We start from the raw sequence: 16,346 nt of genomic DNA, 5'->3' as shown, positions 1-16,346 counted from the left end.
AAATTCTGAAGTTTCAAAAGTTGAAGATATCAAAATTACACAAAGATGGTGAATTCAAAGAAAGTGAAAGATCAAACATTAAAGAAAAGAAGAATTCAAGAGCTCCAAGTTTTGGTATCTTCTAAAAAGTTATAATTCTCTAGTTTATGTATGCTTGGGTAGCTTTACAAAAATACTTTGAGGTTAAGTAGGATTTCTGGGGATGGATTCGGAGGGTTGCATAAAATGAGCATTGTTCGAAAGAAGTGGGCGAGTGTTTATGAAGATTGTGAGTATTTAAAGTATGGGGGGTTACTTAGGAAAAATTTAGACACAAATGCATGCGTTGAGGTCTTGGCATAATGGCTGAGCTGGAATTGGATTGTTCTATGAAATACTAGTGATGAAGGTTTAAGTTTAAATAAGTAGATTTGCTTGAGGGCAAGCAAAGCCTAAGTGTGGGGTATTTTGATATTGCCATATTTATACATAGTTCTAGGCAATATTGATCTACATTCTATTTAATATTTTGGTTATTTGCATAGAATTATAGTACTTATAAGGATAAAATGTTATTTGCAGCCAAAATAAAGCATTTTAGAAGAAAGGGACCAGAAGTGACAATTTATGGAACATTGGAGGCTTGAAGCATAAAAGATGAAGTAATTCACGGAATATACTGGGGCCACGACGTGAACTTGATAATCACGACGTGGAATCGATCTTTTCAGAAGATAAGTACGCGAAGAAAGAATCCTTGGTGAATACGGATAATTCCTGAAGTCACGTCGTGGAGCTTCCTGCCACGACGTGGAACGTGATTTTCCAGAAAATATATAAACCCCTCTCCATTACGTTTTGGGAGACTTTTGGCGGAAGGAAGAGGTTCCAGGAGGCGATTTACAGCAGAAGCAAGGTCTTGGAAAAGGGTTTTCAACACCAAAAAGAGTAAAAGTTCATAATTCGTTTACTTGTTTGATGCTTATAGACATGTTTTCTTATTTGAGTTGTGTTTATATGTTAGATGCTACTATGAGCAGCTGAATCTAGCTACTCTTATCTAGCTAGATGAAGCTTCAAACTTATGAATAGCCTAACTTTACATGGATTTATTTAGTTGGTGAATTGCTTGTGTTTGATTTATTGTTACCTAGCATGCTCATGTTGTTGCTTAAATCGCTTAAACTCATGTTATGTGTAGCTTAGTGACCATTAACTGCATGAACTTGATAACCTAGTAATTTAGTGAACATGGAATTGCTAGAGCTAGGATCGACCAAAATCTTAGTTAGTAATTGAAGTAATTAACCTTGCTGTGCTAGAGAACATAGATTATGACCATAATTGTGTTTGCATGATAAATCTTACATAGCATATTCATAAACATAATTGGTTCTGTGTTTAATTGTGTGTGACCATACATAGTTTTACATGAATTAATTAACTATTGGTAAATTTAGACCTAAATTAGTAATATAATAATATCCAACTTAATAATCCATAATTATTAGCTAGCCGTAAGGACGAAGTGGATTCGAACTAGATAAGAGTGTCTTTTAATTATTGATTGAATTTGAGTTAAGCAAAATCAGATAAAAACCCCCTTTTTAGCTTGTTAATAATTAGATTAATTTAGTAGTAAATAGATTAATTAATAACACCGTTCCCTGTGATCGACACCCGACTTACCTAAGCTATACTGTAATCTGACTAGGTACACTGCCTACAAGTGCATAGTTAGTCTAAGTTTGTTAGGTTATAAATATTAAAATTAGTGGGTACTTCCGTGCACATCTAGTCCACCCAATTCTCATCTAATGTAATATTAGATGTTGAATTCAATGCAGAAAGATTAATATTTAAAGATTGTAACACATTATTATTATCATCCCAAGGTATGTGTTCAATACTGCAAGTTAAGGAGGTTTGAAATTTTTATTTCTTAATAGTTCTTTAAAAAAAATGCATTTACAGGTGCAAGAACAAAAGAACTACCTATATAAGCATGAATTTTAGCTGCTTGAAGAAGTTGGGTCTTGACTTTGATATGCTTATTGAATGATGGGACACAAGGTAGTAAAATGTAGTGTCAAGTTAGAACTTATGAGAATGTAAAGGGTTGTGTGTATTATCTTCATGTATTCACAAGTTAGAATTTATGCATCACTTTGTTATTATTATGTTTTGTTTTAAGTTAATGTAACATTTGCATTTCGGGTATTTTTCCTTTTAGCCCTTCATTTTAAAAATCCTTTCAATTTGGTCCCTAGCCGAGTACGTTGGGCGTACTGGCTCGATGGCTTGGCCGCGGAGGCGCCCACGTACGCGGGACGTACGTGGAGGTACGATGGGCGTACGGTCACCAAGGGAAAACCCTAATTGTTAGGGTTTGTGCCCTATTTAAACACCTTAAGTCACTCTTGGACCTTCTTATGACCAACCTCCACTTCTCCAAACCCTAAGAACGAACCCTAATTGCCTTTTGAGTGTTTTGAGCTTGGAAGTGAACTTTGAAGGTGTTTTTAGTGATCTTGAAGGAAGAAGAACTCTTGGAAGATGCATTGGTGTGGCTAGAGCTTGTGGATCCAGAATCATCACCAACTTGGAAAACTTTTTGAGGTATAAATCTCTTAACTTGACGGTTCATTTTGATAGATCTAGTTAGGGCTTGTTTTTGTGTTTTTTATGGTCCTTTAAGTCATGCATGAGAGTATGAGCTACTCCATAAGCTAAGGATGGTAGATCTTAGTATTTTGGAGGTCCCTTGTTCATAAAAATGCAATCTTGATGTGTTATATTGGACCATGCATGAGTTAGGGTTCTTATTATGGGTTTTATTGAGTATTGAGTCCCATTAAGACATGCAAAGGAGTAAAGTTGCCAACTTTACGTGTTAAGACATCATTTAAGATCAGATCTGAGAATTAGACTTAGTGGCTTAACCGATTAAGCACTTAATGGTGAGTTGGGTTGGTTATGGAGTACGTTGGGCGTACCCTGCTCGTACGCAGCGCGTACTAGCCAAGGAGGGCGTACGCAAGGTGTAAGTCTGAGTACGCCGGGTGTACTCAGCAACCATTGACTTTTTGTTGACTTTTGAGATTTGGGCCATATTTGGACTACTAGGTTTTTAGGCCTTGTTGGGCCACTAGTCTTTCTGACTTTGGATCATTATGGGGTTTTGGTCCTTCTGGGATTTGGGTCCATAATGGGCTTTGGTCATCATTTAGGAATTTGGGCCATATTGGGCCTTTGGGTGTCATTGGACGGGGCCCCGGTTAATTAGGGTATTATTTGATGATATTTAGTGCGGAGGGTTCCCGGATCAGTAGTCCGAGCATTTATCTGTTTGTTTCTTCAGTTTGAGGTGAGTCTCATCCTAGTGTTTAGCGAGTCGAAGACACCAATGTCGGCCCATGATTTATGGTTATTGGTTTGCTAGCTCTCTGTGTGACCTTGCATGTGTTGTATGTGTACCGGGTGGGGCCTAATGAGTGTGTTATAGTATGATAGATGTCACTGTACTTGTGGGTCGAAGGCACCAATGTCGGCCCAGTGGATTATATTATAGTATGCTAGTTGTCTTTGTGACCCTTGCATGTCTTGTATGTGTTTGTATGTATACCGTACGGGGCTCGATGCCAGGTGGGGCCTGATGAGTGTGTTGAGCGGGGCCCATCGCATGTTACTAACAGATTTGTTCCGGGCGGGGCCCGATGGTTGTGGGGCATGGCTCATTGTATGTTTGATATGTATAGTATGAGGTATTTTGGGGAACTCACTAAGTTTCGTGCTTACGGTTTTTCAATTTATGTTTCAGGTACTTCCAGATCGAAAGGGAAGAGCTCGGGGTGATTGCATCGCCCACACACCATTATTTCCGCCTTATATGACTTTGATGTATTGAGATGATCGATTGACTTACTTTGATTTTCCTTTATGTTTTTTTGAACATGTGTGGTTGGTGGTTTTATTATTATGGAAAATGAAATTTTTGGTCTTGAATTTTGGGACGTTACAGTTAATCAATATTACACTTAAATGGGGGATGTTTGTTGGTGAATTGTTTCATTAATTGTATTGAAGTGTAATGGATTAACTTGTTGACCAAAATCGATTTTGATGAATATTAAACAAGTAAGAAATGTTTGGAGTACACACTTGTTTAAGTTTATACAAGATTCAAAGTAAGGGAAAAATGATTTCGGAATGGAATTGATATCGGAACCGAAAATGATTTTGCAATGGAAATGATATTGGAACTGAAATGATTTCAAAATGGAATTGATATCGGAACCGAAGATGATTTCAGAACTGGAACTAATTTTGGAATAGAAATAGTCTGATGAATCGGAACTCATTGGAATGGTACTGTTCATTTCCGAAGGATCGAAACTAGTTGGAACGGGTACTCTTCACTTCCTTAGAATTGGAACACATCGGAACACATCGAAACGTCTAACATCGGAACGCGTTGGAACAGTTCACATTGGTTTTACAGTTTGGTGTTTTACTTGCAGGATTACTCTATTATCTAGTAGTTAAAACGACCATTTTGTGTCAAGTTTGACTGTTGGTGACAGTTTTGGGACACTAGTGGTTAATGCCCTGTTTTTTGTGTCAGTTGTGAAATTGTCTTGTGATAGTTTTAGACATAAGACATATTTATGCAAATTTTGGTACAATGGACGAAAAACATACCCTCTCGTTTTCTTTTCTTACTCTCAAATTTTTGAGTATTATTCAATTAAGGATTTGAGAGTACCACCCAAATACTTAGATTTGAAAGTATAAAACACGATATCAGAATTTACAAGTACTTTTAACCCCAAATCTCTAACAACAATCTACCACAATGATGTAATAAGAACCTAAAAATATTAACCCAAATTTTTATGACGCTTAACCCAAATCTATATTTGGATAGATCGTATGTGTAGTGATATTAGCATAGTAAAATCTTTTGAGGCGTGTTTATTTTTTATTTGTAACTTGTAAGTTTAATCAAAATGTTGTTTAACGTACAAAAGGAACCCCATTTCAAAGTTTGTCGTAGTCCATGCACATGTTTCAGATGTATTTTAAATATTGTATTTGATATTTTGCGTTACGCGAAATCTTTACTTAATGGCAAAGAATTAGTTATCAAGACTTTTTCCGCATCAAATATCTCATTTTAGTTGATTTTTGGATGTGTTTCAAACATGGTTATCATGACTTAAGAAGACGTACGGATATGAATAAAATAATAAGAATTACATATTTAAGCTTCATAAATTAGCCTGCACAAGGTAGTGTTTGGATTTTTTTATATTGCAATAATTAAATCGTCAATTATTTTTGTGTTTAATAAGCAAAATATACATTGTTATTTATTTAACTTCAAAATATGGTAAATTATTTTCCTATTTCAAGAAAATAACATATGTAAACTTTACATTCCGATAATACAAAGAAATATCTGTTTCAAGATAGAACTAACAAAAAGTATATCAAAGTGTATAGAGTGATGAACTCATGTAAGATTTGTAGTTTAAAAGACTAATTGATATGCCTTTTACGGATTTAATTAATGATTATATGTCTTCTGATTAGATGTTGGGTCAAATTCACATTAGATTAGACTCATTGATATGTTTTCTATTGAGTTTAATTAGATGTTGGATCATACTCGGATCACATTCAAATTGTTTATTGTTTGATGTCACAATTTGAAGTTTTTAATCACATTTAGATTATTTGATGTCACAATTTATAGTTTTTTATCCGATCTAATAACCCCGATACACCTTTTAATGGGTAATATAAAAAGATGTTTGATCTAACTCAATTAGATGTTGATTTTATCAACAACCATGACACAACTTCTAAAAATTCTAAAAACAACATTGTTCATTGAATAAAATAAAATATATAAATAAAACGATTTATAATAATAATAATAATAATAATAATAATAATAATAATAAAGGAAGAAGGAGAATTGTCGACACTCGACAGAGAGTGTAAATAAACGGGAAGAATGTAAATAGAATTTCCCAAACTTATATTAGATCCTACCAAGGAGAAGAAGGAACTGTAATCAGACGGCGAATTGGGTCATTATCACCCGACGGAAACCCGTAATAATTTTGCTCTGGGGTTTGTTCGATTTCCATCGGCGATATACTCATTCGTTCTCAGTTTCTTAACCGAAAACAGACGATCATTACTGCAAATTCACACACAATACTTTCTTATTCGAATTGTCTGAAAATCGAAGTGGAATCTGGAAACCCTAATTTAGGTCCGAAGATCATGTCCACGGACCGATACGCTGCTTCCAACCTTGCATCTCCAGACGATAATTATCTGTAAGTTGTATTTATATATATGATAGCTTACAGTTTATGTTTCTATCACAATGCCGATTCTCGAAGTTATGATTCTATCATTAGAGTGTTGTATCGGCGTTATGTTATCGTTTGATTGTCTCCAATTGATTAGACAGACAGATTAAGCTAAATTACTACGAGTTTTTCTGTAATTTTGTGGTTTGGACTTTGGAGTATAAAATTAAACCTCTCGTTGGATGATGATGTCTCGTTTCTGTTGCACTTGCTTATTCAATGCGTCATGACGTCGATATTAGTTACACTGTAATTACATGAACTAATCTAATCCAGTTTAGTTGGTACTATTCATGACTCGTCTCCTCTTTTTCCATAGATTCCTTGATGCATCGAATGAAGCTCCTTCGTATGGGGATCGGAAATGTACAAGCATTGCTGGTAGCATATTGTACTGTATACTTTTGGCAAGTGATCATTTCCTGGTTTTTGAATACAAAATCGGAGATTTTTAAACACTTCCATTTTTGAGTTAACTTAAACTTTGGTTTGATTCTCTTCGATTCTAGTCAGGTTATGCTATACTAGGTGTTGGAGCTCCATGGGTGTTCCAATCTGAGAAATACTTGACATTACAGATACTCTGCACCTGTGACGTCACTCTATTAATCATCACAGGTGTTCTCTTTTGTTTCGTGTTATTTTATTGTTTATTTTTGGACGACTGGTGGTTCACAAAGATTTTTTTCCCTTACAGGCATCTTCCAGCAATATATGGTTTATCAAGTCCAGAAAATAAGATTACAGGTAGTATTTCTTCTACATTCTTTATGTTTTAATCACTTGAGGAATATTTTTAAAAAATGTAGACAAGTACAACTGTAAAAGTTCATTTTGGCTAAACAGATTTCAGTGAAATGAAACAAATGTGAGATGTTGTTCTAAGATGATTGCATAAGATTAATGTTCTTTTATGTAGGGTTACTATATTTTCAGTCAAAAATTGAAGCATGTTGTTCGTATGCCCTTTGCCAGTTTTTCATATGGTATGTCTATCTTCATTACACAGTTCCTACAAAAGCATTTTGTTCTTTTGCCCTTTGATGGCAGTTGTTTACTTTGAATATATACTACAAAAAACGTATTAACTTACTATGATGAGTGAATACGTCAAATGGCAAGAGAAAAAAATAATCACACTTCCTCTTTAATACTCTTTTCTTTAAAAATAAAATTAATAAATAAATAAATAAACTTAACTAATTTATCATCATATATCTGAAATGTTTTGCAAAAATACATCATCTATTATTAAGAATGTTATTCCAATGGTAACATATTATTAAGTGTTTATGTTTGACATCAAAGTCTGTCATATCAACTAATTTCCAGGTACATGTGCAATGCTACTTATCATGGTTTGGGAGCCATATCTAAGAATTCTTTCCATTCCTTTAATGCTCAGGTACCACACCTCCCCTTTGAATCTAAGAAACTAAAACATAATATTTATATAATTTTTTAAAATTATATTCAGGATTATCATGTTGGTTGAAGCTATCTTTGCTGGGTCTTTCATGGGAGTCTACATTGGCAAGTTTTCCTTCATTTCAATTTCATCCATGGTAGAACTCAACTGAAATAATAGTATTTGACACCTGCAGGTCATGTACACCAGTACAATACACTAGAATCCCAACCTGATGTTGTCAAGTCCTTGCATTCTCCACTTCAACCATCAAACTCTCTGGAAGGCTTGAGGTGAATGCACTAACAATTATTATTATTATTATGATTATGATTTATGATTATTATCCCATAATAGAATCAGTGAATCACAAAAACTAATCACAGCAGGTATCATGATGGTGGTGGCTATCTCTCTGATCAGCAAATGGCTTTGTTACAGTATCAAAGAGAAAACCTCAACTTTTTAAGTGAGGAGGTAAATAATAATAATAATACTAACAGAAATTTTCCCATAATTATTTCTTCTTGAACCAACACCTTTAAAACCAAACCATTTTTATCAATGTAGATTCTTCGCTTGCAAGAATGTTTAAGCAAATATGAGAAATCTGGTGATGGCATGACACCTCAGGTAATAAATTTGGTTTTATGAAAACTAGAACAAATTTTGTAATGTTAGAGAATTAATTGCCTTGTTTTGTAGGTTGATCTTGCTCATTTATTAGCAGCTCGTGATCAAGAGTTAAGAACACTTTCAGCTGAGGTAACCACCTAATTGTGTCATTTAAGTTGAATTTTGGGGGATAACTTTTTATTAAAAATATATGTATATATATCTAGATGAATCAGCTGCAATCTGAATTAAGACTTGCTCGATCTCTGGTTGCTGAAAAGGAGGCCGATATCCAGAGTGCACGTAATACAAACAATCAGGTGTCTATTTTTTTCATTATCTCATGAAATTATATATTACTTGTATTCTAAAGTCTTTATTATTTATTGTGAATGAAATATAAATAAAGTATATGGAGGAAAATGAAAGACTGAGGGGCATACTAGCAGAATGGAGTACCAGAGCAGCAAAGCTTGAGCGAGCATTGGAGCTTGAACGCATGTCCAAACTGGAATTACAAAAAAAGATGACGTCATTCAAAACCCTCCAAAACATGGGTCATCCACTCCGGTAACATATGACCAGAATTGTTACAAGTTTGTAAAATAGAAAAAATCTCTTCTGTTGTTTTTTTAAAAGAAATACAATTTTACAATATGATAATATATCTAGAGTTACTGGTTTGTTTTCATAATGCGGATACATGAGTTGTTTCATCTAAAAACAAGCAACCAAACACGTAGTTATAGAAATCTTTAGCTTTGATGATCTCGCCTCCACCTGTAATGGCTTCCATGTCATATTTACAAGCTCTAGTGCAATCCGGACAGTAGGTAACCTGTTAATAAAAACCATTATATATGTGTATGATATAAGTTTAAAGAAGAAGAATTAAATTAAATTAAAAACATATATGCATACCTCCAATAATTTGGGTTTGAAAGAGCGATCAAGCATGACATCCACACCATACATAGCCCTAGACATTGTACTGTGCATCTCTGGGTGGACTAAAGTCGCTGATTCAAACACCATTCGGATCATCTGTTTAATTCTTGAATGAATTTCTAACCATTCAACTGCAATCATCAAAGAAGATCATTCAAAAGAACCAAAGGTCTGTTTGCTATGAATCACAAAGGAATGGAATGGAATGGAATGAACAAGGTATCTATGTACAATTAGATGCCTAATTGAAGCTAAAATGGTAGATAAAGAAAAAAGATGTATTTATTTCATTCCATCGCGATTCTCCATTCCATTCCCTCTTACATACTAGAGAAAAGGTAAGACATTCAAACCTTGATGTTCCTGCTCAAATTCTTTTACAAACTCTGGTGTGTTCATATGATTCAATTTTCCCCTGTAATTCTGATAGTTTTGAAAATAACACCACCATTAGCCATTACAGCAATTTACAAAACTAATAAGATCAGTAGACTAGAGAAGCAAGCAAAATGATTTACCATAACAGTGAAATGTGTCTCATACTCAAACAAACTCTTCTTATCCAAAGTGTACGTGTTGTTTGCTAGTCTCACCTGAAAAGAGGTGTGTATGTAAATAATGAATTAAATCCAGCAACCCTTTTGACTTTTGAATATTCTACCCTTTTGACTATTTTACATACCCAGAAAATGTTGGTGATGAACAACTCCAATGGGTTCATACTGCGAACAAGAACAATATACCGAAGATCAAACTTCTTCCCCTTGAACAAAGCTGGGCTTTCAATATACTTTTGACATATTTTAGGGCCAGTCTCCATGAGCCGTATAATAGCAGATAAATTCCCAGTAACCGTTGTATCTATAGTTCTTGCCATATTCCAAGGCTTCAAAATCCATAAATTGTCATCCCCTTTGTTTTCACGTACATAATAATCACCAATAAACTGTGTTAATTGTGTTTCAAGGTTATAAGTAGGCTGAAACCATTCAGGAGATCCATAAGCCTGTAAAAATAATATGTATCCATCACTCCATGTCACCAAAAATTTCATCATAAATATATACAATTATTATCACCTTCTGAACTGTATCTGCCAAATGATGTTTCATAACAAGACATGCTTCAAAAGGGAACTGATTCATGCACTGTCGATCATTTAGGCCTACAGCCTTCTTCATTTCTTCATCCACCTGCATGCTTGTCCATATGATATCCGCTTCCTTTGGTTCACTTGCTATAACCATAAAAAATACAAAAAATTAAAAACAGGAACAATAATAATTTTAAATAAAGAGCTCACGTCAAAATCCCAGAGTAAGTAACACGTACTGATTATAAATCCTGGGTGTGTCAAGATTTCTTCCACTTGTGGAATATCTGTATAAACACGAAGAGGACATCTATCACTGCGTGCCAGACTACCAGTTCTAGATGCCTTATTAACTGGTGAACAACTTATTGATCTCAAATTCTGCCAAAATGTTTCGTACTCCTGTATAATTGATGACATGTAAACATTAAAGATCATTTCATAATTACAAAGATGATCTTAGTATAAAAAAAAAAGTCAAAAACATACTTTGATAAAGTACTTCTGTGGGGTATGAAACCAAGCTGTTAGTCTAGCAGAACGTTGCTTCTTTTCTCCAATCCCAGATAAATAATCACGAGTGCATTCATCACCATCTTCAACATTTTTTGTAGGCCAAAGAATCGTGAAGCTGAAAATGTAATCCATTATAATCAGATTGTAATCATGGTTAACAGACTCTAATCATGGTAATAAGATAAGTTGACCTCACTGCTGACTCAAGTTTTCCCTCAGGCATGTATAGGAATGGTGATACTCTGAAATTTGGCTCATCACTGTGTCGAAGAGCTGAACCCAATTCATCCATCACATACCTACAAATAATGTCATAAAAAAAGTCATTTACAAGATATTGATAAAATGTTAAATGATTTAAAGAGTGTTGAGTTGTCATACATACCATATAGAAGTCTCATCAATCTTCTCTTCATCTGATAATCTATAAGACATTAAGTATAACCACATGGCATTCAAGACACGATCAATTAAGGGTTCACCAGAAGCCCATTCAGGAAGACGAGGAAGAAGCATGGAATCAATCACACTTTTTCCAGATTCTAGTACTTTTGATGTGTTTACACCATTTAGTAAAGAAAGATTAGGAAGAGATTCAGCAATCTTGATTGCACTGTCTCCTAGAGGTCCAGGAATGTCCACCTATCACATACATAGAATTAGCAATGTATATATATATATATATATATATATATATATATATATATATATATATATATAAAGATGAGAGCTTTAGTGATTGAAGATACCTCAATTGCATGTAAGCTGGTAAAGGCTTTTAGATGTTGATGTAAATCAGATACAGAGTGATCATCTAATGGATTTCCTCGAAGATTTAAGTAGGAAAGAGATGGCATAGCATCAGGTGAAAACCCCTAAAAAAAAGTTGCAAAGTGGAAGTAAATAATATGTAGAAAACCATTGAATAGTTGGAAATAAATGTAGTGTGGATGATGATCTGATTATACCATGTGTAGGCTGTGAATATGTCTGTTTGAAAGGTCAAGAGAAGTCAAACCCTGCAACGAGTGGTTATCATCATCATGTCCACATCCCGGATTGTCTTTGTCATAAATTCCTCCACAGAAACCCAAAGCCCAGCCCGTGTATTTTCGTGTAAAAGATGAGTTCAAGATTTCAAGTCTTGGGAAATTATGAATAATAGCATCTGCACCATGATCATCACTAGAGGAAAAAGTACTTCAGTTTTATCTCTTTTACTGTTTCACACCAACAGCGATGATTAAAAACTTTAGCAATCACTTACAAATTCTGCAGGATTGGGTTATTGTTTAGCCAGAGAGCTCTAAGGTGTTTGAACTTCACAATTTCCTTGGTGATTGTCTCGGTGAACTTAAGCTTGTTGTTGCACAGACTAAGTGCAATTAAGTCCTATAGAATTTGAGCACCAAAAAGTAAAACTGATGCATCAGTGGTGGAGTTCTCAAGAAAAGAGATGCATGAAAGAGATGAGAATGTGAGCAATGGTGACATACAGGAAATTTGGTAGGTAAATCAAGGGACACAAATAGATCGTCATCAATGTCAAGATCCTCGAGTTCCAACCACACCACTGCACCAGGCCCCTCCTTTTTCACCTTCTCCAATTCTCTCTCCACGATTTCCACAGCAGTTAATTTGATATCCTCTTTATCTGCATCTTCATCGTCTGAATTCAAATCAATATCCACACACATCAATGAAGCCATTCTCTCTACCAACCCTGGAACTTCTTGCAGCTGTTAAAACAGTACATACAATTCAAATCAATGTAGATAAACACAATAGAAGATGCAGCCTGGTCTTAACAAAATGTAAGTTGAGTATACAATGAATCCCATCGATGTCGGTTCACTTATAATGAAGGCTTAATCGCTTAATCCGAACTCGAACACGATAAAATTACAGAAGACTGTATTGGAAGCAACTTAACCTGTTTGGGGGCATCCGAAAGTCGAAAGGACAAAGCATGATCAACGAGAAAAATGTTAGATTCTTTTCCCATGGAATTCGAGGTGGTGAGAACAAGACGCCTTTGGCGTCCATCCTCTACCGGCTCCACCAGGAAGTAATTGCCGCCATCGAAAGTTTCAGTAGACAGCTTCTCAAAGAGTTTCCGGTAAAGTGACTGAGGAATACCGGCAGCTGCAAGTAGTAGACCATGAACCTTCAGAAAATCTTCAAATGTTCGAATAGTTCCGGCATCGGCCATGACGGAGGACGTTTTCGTTTGTGTGTTGTGCTGGCGAGTGGAGAGGGTTTAACAAAAGGGTTTTCCGACAGCACTCGACACTCGACAGGTAAAGGTGTTTAAAAATTTACCTGGGCTATCCACTTTAATCGATTTGGGCCTTTCTCCTAGACCCCCAAGTCCCAACGTCACAACTCCCGAGTCTAACAATAAGCCCAAAAATGGAATTCTAAGTCCACTCAATCCAACGATTATGTCTTTTTAATTCAAAAGACATTGTAGTAGAATGTGATCTTAGAGCAGAGACGGTAGAGGCCCCAAAGTCACTCTCCAATTGGTTTTTGCCGAAATGGATTTTGTTAGTTTGGTCAATGACGGTCTTTGCTTGTCTCGGTTCGGTCCAGACTAGATCGGTATCGTGGTTTTTTATTTTTCGCATCCGATCCAACGCTAACTAAGGGTACTTCCTAGAAGAGTCAATCGTGAAATATTATAGCTACACCCCTAAGGCCATAAAGAACCAAAACATATGTTCTCTCGAGGACCACACCATAACGATGCTCTACCGGTAACTTAGGCTATTCCACAACAGAATAGAGAAATCGTAACATTTTCTCACTAACCCCTATATCGAGTAAATTGATACACAACTAAACAATCAAAATAGAAACACTATACAATAAAAATGTTTTCAATATGATGATATATGGTCCATTGGCATGGCCTAGACTGCTCTAGCGCGCCAGCCTAGCCTGGCACACTCCTGCCAGCCCTGCCTAGCGTTCCCTTGCCAGCCCTGCAGGGGACTCTCCTGCCGGCTCGGCCAGGCGCTCCCTCGCCTGGCGCTCCCCTGTCATCCTTTCCTGGTGCGCGCCCGCCAGACCCGCCCGGCGCCTCCGGGCGGCCTTGCCCAGCTCCTTGCTAGTTGGGCCTGAATTGGGCTGGCCCAAGGCCTGACCTAATTCCCCTTGACCTAATTGTCCACTATAAATAGAATAGTGATTCCTCCATGAAAGAGGACTTTTCCCAATACCTTTTCCCTAGGACTTTTCCCTAGGGTTCTTCCCTCATGGCTCAGCCGCCACTACACTCCGGCCGGGTGGCTCAACCGCCACTCGCCGCCGTCAACCACCATACACCACCACTAGCACCAAGATGGTCCTTTCCAGCTATGAAGAACCATATCAGATCTTTCAGCTGATCTAACTTGACCGTCGAAGTCCGCTCCCGGGGCACAGTCCCTGGGACGGCTCTAACGACTTTGCACTGTGATGTCCAGATCTCCGCCGTAGCAGAAGACCAGAAGACTCGCAGGAGGTCGATGTCGCAACATTTGGCGCCATCCCGGATTCGAGCAAGTAGCAAAAGCCTGAGTTGGTTTCAAGCTCGATTTTGCCCAGATTTGTTCAGATCTGATGTGTTTTCATCTAAGATTTGTTCAGATCTGTTCATTTCTACCCACCATTTTGGTTCAGATCCATTTGGTTTCTACCAAGATCTGTTCAGATCGATTTGGTTTCGCCAAGATCTTTCAGATCTGTTTAGTTTTTTGCTCAGATCGTTATATATGTTGCGTTTTTTTCTCAGATCGTTAGATCTACTTTGTTTTTGCTCAGATATCTAAATATGTCTTGTTTTAGTTTATTTGAGCAATTCTCAAGTTAAAAGATTTTATCAGATCCATCTTTGTTGGATTATTCAGAAAGTTGGGGAGAAAAGAGATTTCTATGAGTTTTTCCCCATCTTTGTTCATATTTTCGAATTTTATTCACCAAGTTGAAGAACAAACAATATTTTACAAGTCTTTATCTCTTTTGCTTGTTCATTTTCAAGAAAATCGGTTTTGGTTTCTGATTTCTCATGTACAACTTCATTCAAGTTGTTTATCTGATGCTTCCTCTAGAAGCTTAGAGATGGAAAACAAAAGATTTTCAGATCTGTTGAGCAAGCTAAAGAGTAAAGAAGGTTTAGTGAGGATAAAACTTTGTTAGATTCATTTCGTGTTTAGTTCAGATCTATGGATCTACATGATTTTCTTCACTCAAATACTCCCCAAATCTGCAAAAACTTTCTTAGATCTGTTTTTTGTTTATATCTTGGGGGTTTGTTTCAGAAGAAAAGAAGTTTTATGAGTTGTCACTCTTATTTTTCAGTTCATAAAATCAGGAGAAAACTCGAATTTTTACACCACTTTTTATATTTTTGGTGTTTTTTCTTTAGAAGTTTAGAGGAGAAAAACGAAAATTTCCTCCAGATCTGCTCTTTGCTCATATCTTGATAGCTTGTTGAGCAAGCTGAAAAGAAAAAGAAGTTTTATGAGCAACATCCCACCTCAGATCCGTTTTTCACTTTTAATATGGGATTTGTCCAGCAAGTGGGAAGAAAAGAAGTTTTTAAGAGTTTTTGTTTCATTTTCAGTTCATATATTATCAAAAATCGTTTTTAGCTATGATTCTTTGTGTTATCCCATCCCTGTAACAGCTATTTGTACACATAGATGTATGGCTTGTATATTTTACAAGGCAGTTTAAAAGGAAAAAGAGAAGGGAGGAGAAATTTTGATGGGTTTTAACCCACCCTCAGTTCATAGCTTTTCAGAAACTTCATTTAATTGCAGAGTTGGCGTCCCGCCCTATCATCAACCAAATCACCGTCACAGCCGGACCATGCCCTATCATCAACAAATTGCAGAGTCGGCGACCCGCAAGATCCGTATCATCACTACCGGCATCCAACAATGCATCGCCAATCGATCAGCCTACCGACGCAACCAAGCACCGCCACTCCTTCACCGCTCATCACAGACCAGCAGCAGCTCCAACTTTGGTCGTCGTCAGAATGGATGGATCGATTGCAGCCGTCGGTTGTAGCCATCACCGTCGGACCGCTCTTGTAAGGCGATCTTCTGCAGCTGTCGACTTGGCAAGGCAGCGCCTCCGGCAAGAACCACCATCGACCATAGCAGCCCCAAGGCGCCAACTTTTGCTTCTTGATTCCACGTCGGCGACCAGTGACCTACGATCCCCATTATCTCAATTGTCGCCGCCAAAGCAACCCAAGCGCCACCGATATCCATCGCTACCACTACATATCTTCCATTCGTCGACCAGCTCCAACGGACGACACAACTGACCAGCCCCGTCGGCGATTGGTATCGCTACTCCGGTCTCCAACCGTTGCTCCGATTCCCACTTTGCAAGCGACAAT

The 16,346-nt window shown here is 36.7% G+C and overlaps 2 protein-coding genes across 5 annotated transcripts; one reads left to right on the top strand and one right to left on the bottom strand.

Annotated features, from left to right (window-relative positions):
* The first annotated feature begins 5,955 nt into the window (after positions 1 to 5,955).
* On the top strand, positions 5,956 to 9,085 carry LOC145129481 (protein FIP1-like). 4 transcript variants are annotated; one of them, XM_079064219.1, is made up of 13 exons: positions 5,956 to 6,332; positions 6,688 to 6,775; positions 6,878 to 6,986; positions 7,066 to 7,115; positions 7,288 to 7,354; positions 7,701 to 7,773; positions 7,846 to 7,901; positions 7,973 to 8,069; positions 8,166 to 8,253; positions 8,347 to 8,409; positions 8,482 to 8,541; positions 8,619 to 8,711; positions 8,801 to 9,085. In XM_079064219.1, exons 1-13 carry the CDS (start codon positions 6,277 to 6,279, stop codon positions 8,963 to 8,965), a joined length of 1,065 nt encoding a protein of 354 aa, XP_078920345.1. In that variant the 5' UTR covers positions 5,956 to 6,276; the 3' UTR covers positions 8,966 to 9,085. The 4 variants fall into 4 exon arrangements, with proteins under 4 accessions (XP_078920345.1, XP_078920343.1, XP_078920346.1 ...); XM_079064217.1 differs by having other exon boundaries at positions 8,163 to 8,253; XM_079064220.1 differs by having other exon boundaries at positions 6,688 to 6,779; positions 6,882 to 6,986.
* Positions 9,080 to 13,236, bottom strand: LOC145129479 (tubulin-tyrosine ligase). Its single transcript, XM_079064215.1, has 15 exons — positions 12,882 to 13,236; positions 12,445 to 12,687; positions 12,216 to 12,340; positions 11,917 to 12,133; positions 11,698 to 11,823; positions 11,334 to 11,590; positions 11,140 to 11,247; positions 10,922 to 11,063; positions 10,672 to 10,834; positions 10,419 to 10,576; positions 10,022 to 10,345; positions 9,858 to 9,932; positions 9,693 to 9,762; positions 9,313 to 9,470; positions 9,080 to 9,229 (listed from the first exon to the last, which is right to left on the bottom strand). Exons 1-15 carry the CDS (start codon positions 13,158 to 13,160, stop codon positions 9,080 to 9,082), a joined length of 2,595 nt encoding a protein of 864 aa, XP_078920341.1. The 5' UTR covers positions 13,161 to 13,236.
* Positions 13,237 to 16,346: the final 3,110 nt, after the last annotated feature.

The sequence above is a fragment of the Lactuca virosa genome, chromosome 8, assembly GCF_052849685.1.
Source record: "Lactuca virosa cultivar CGN04683 chromosome 8, Lactuca_virosa_CGN04683_v6, whole genome shotgun sequence".
Lineage (NCBI taxonomy): Eukaryota > Viridiplantae > Streptophyta > Magnoliopsida > Asterales > Asteraceae > Lactuca > Lactuca virosa.
The sequence above is the reverse complement of the archived record's forward strand: the minus strand, read 5'-3'. Positions and strand labels throughout refer to the sequence as shown.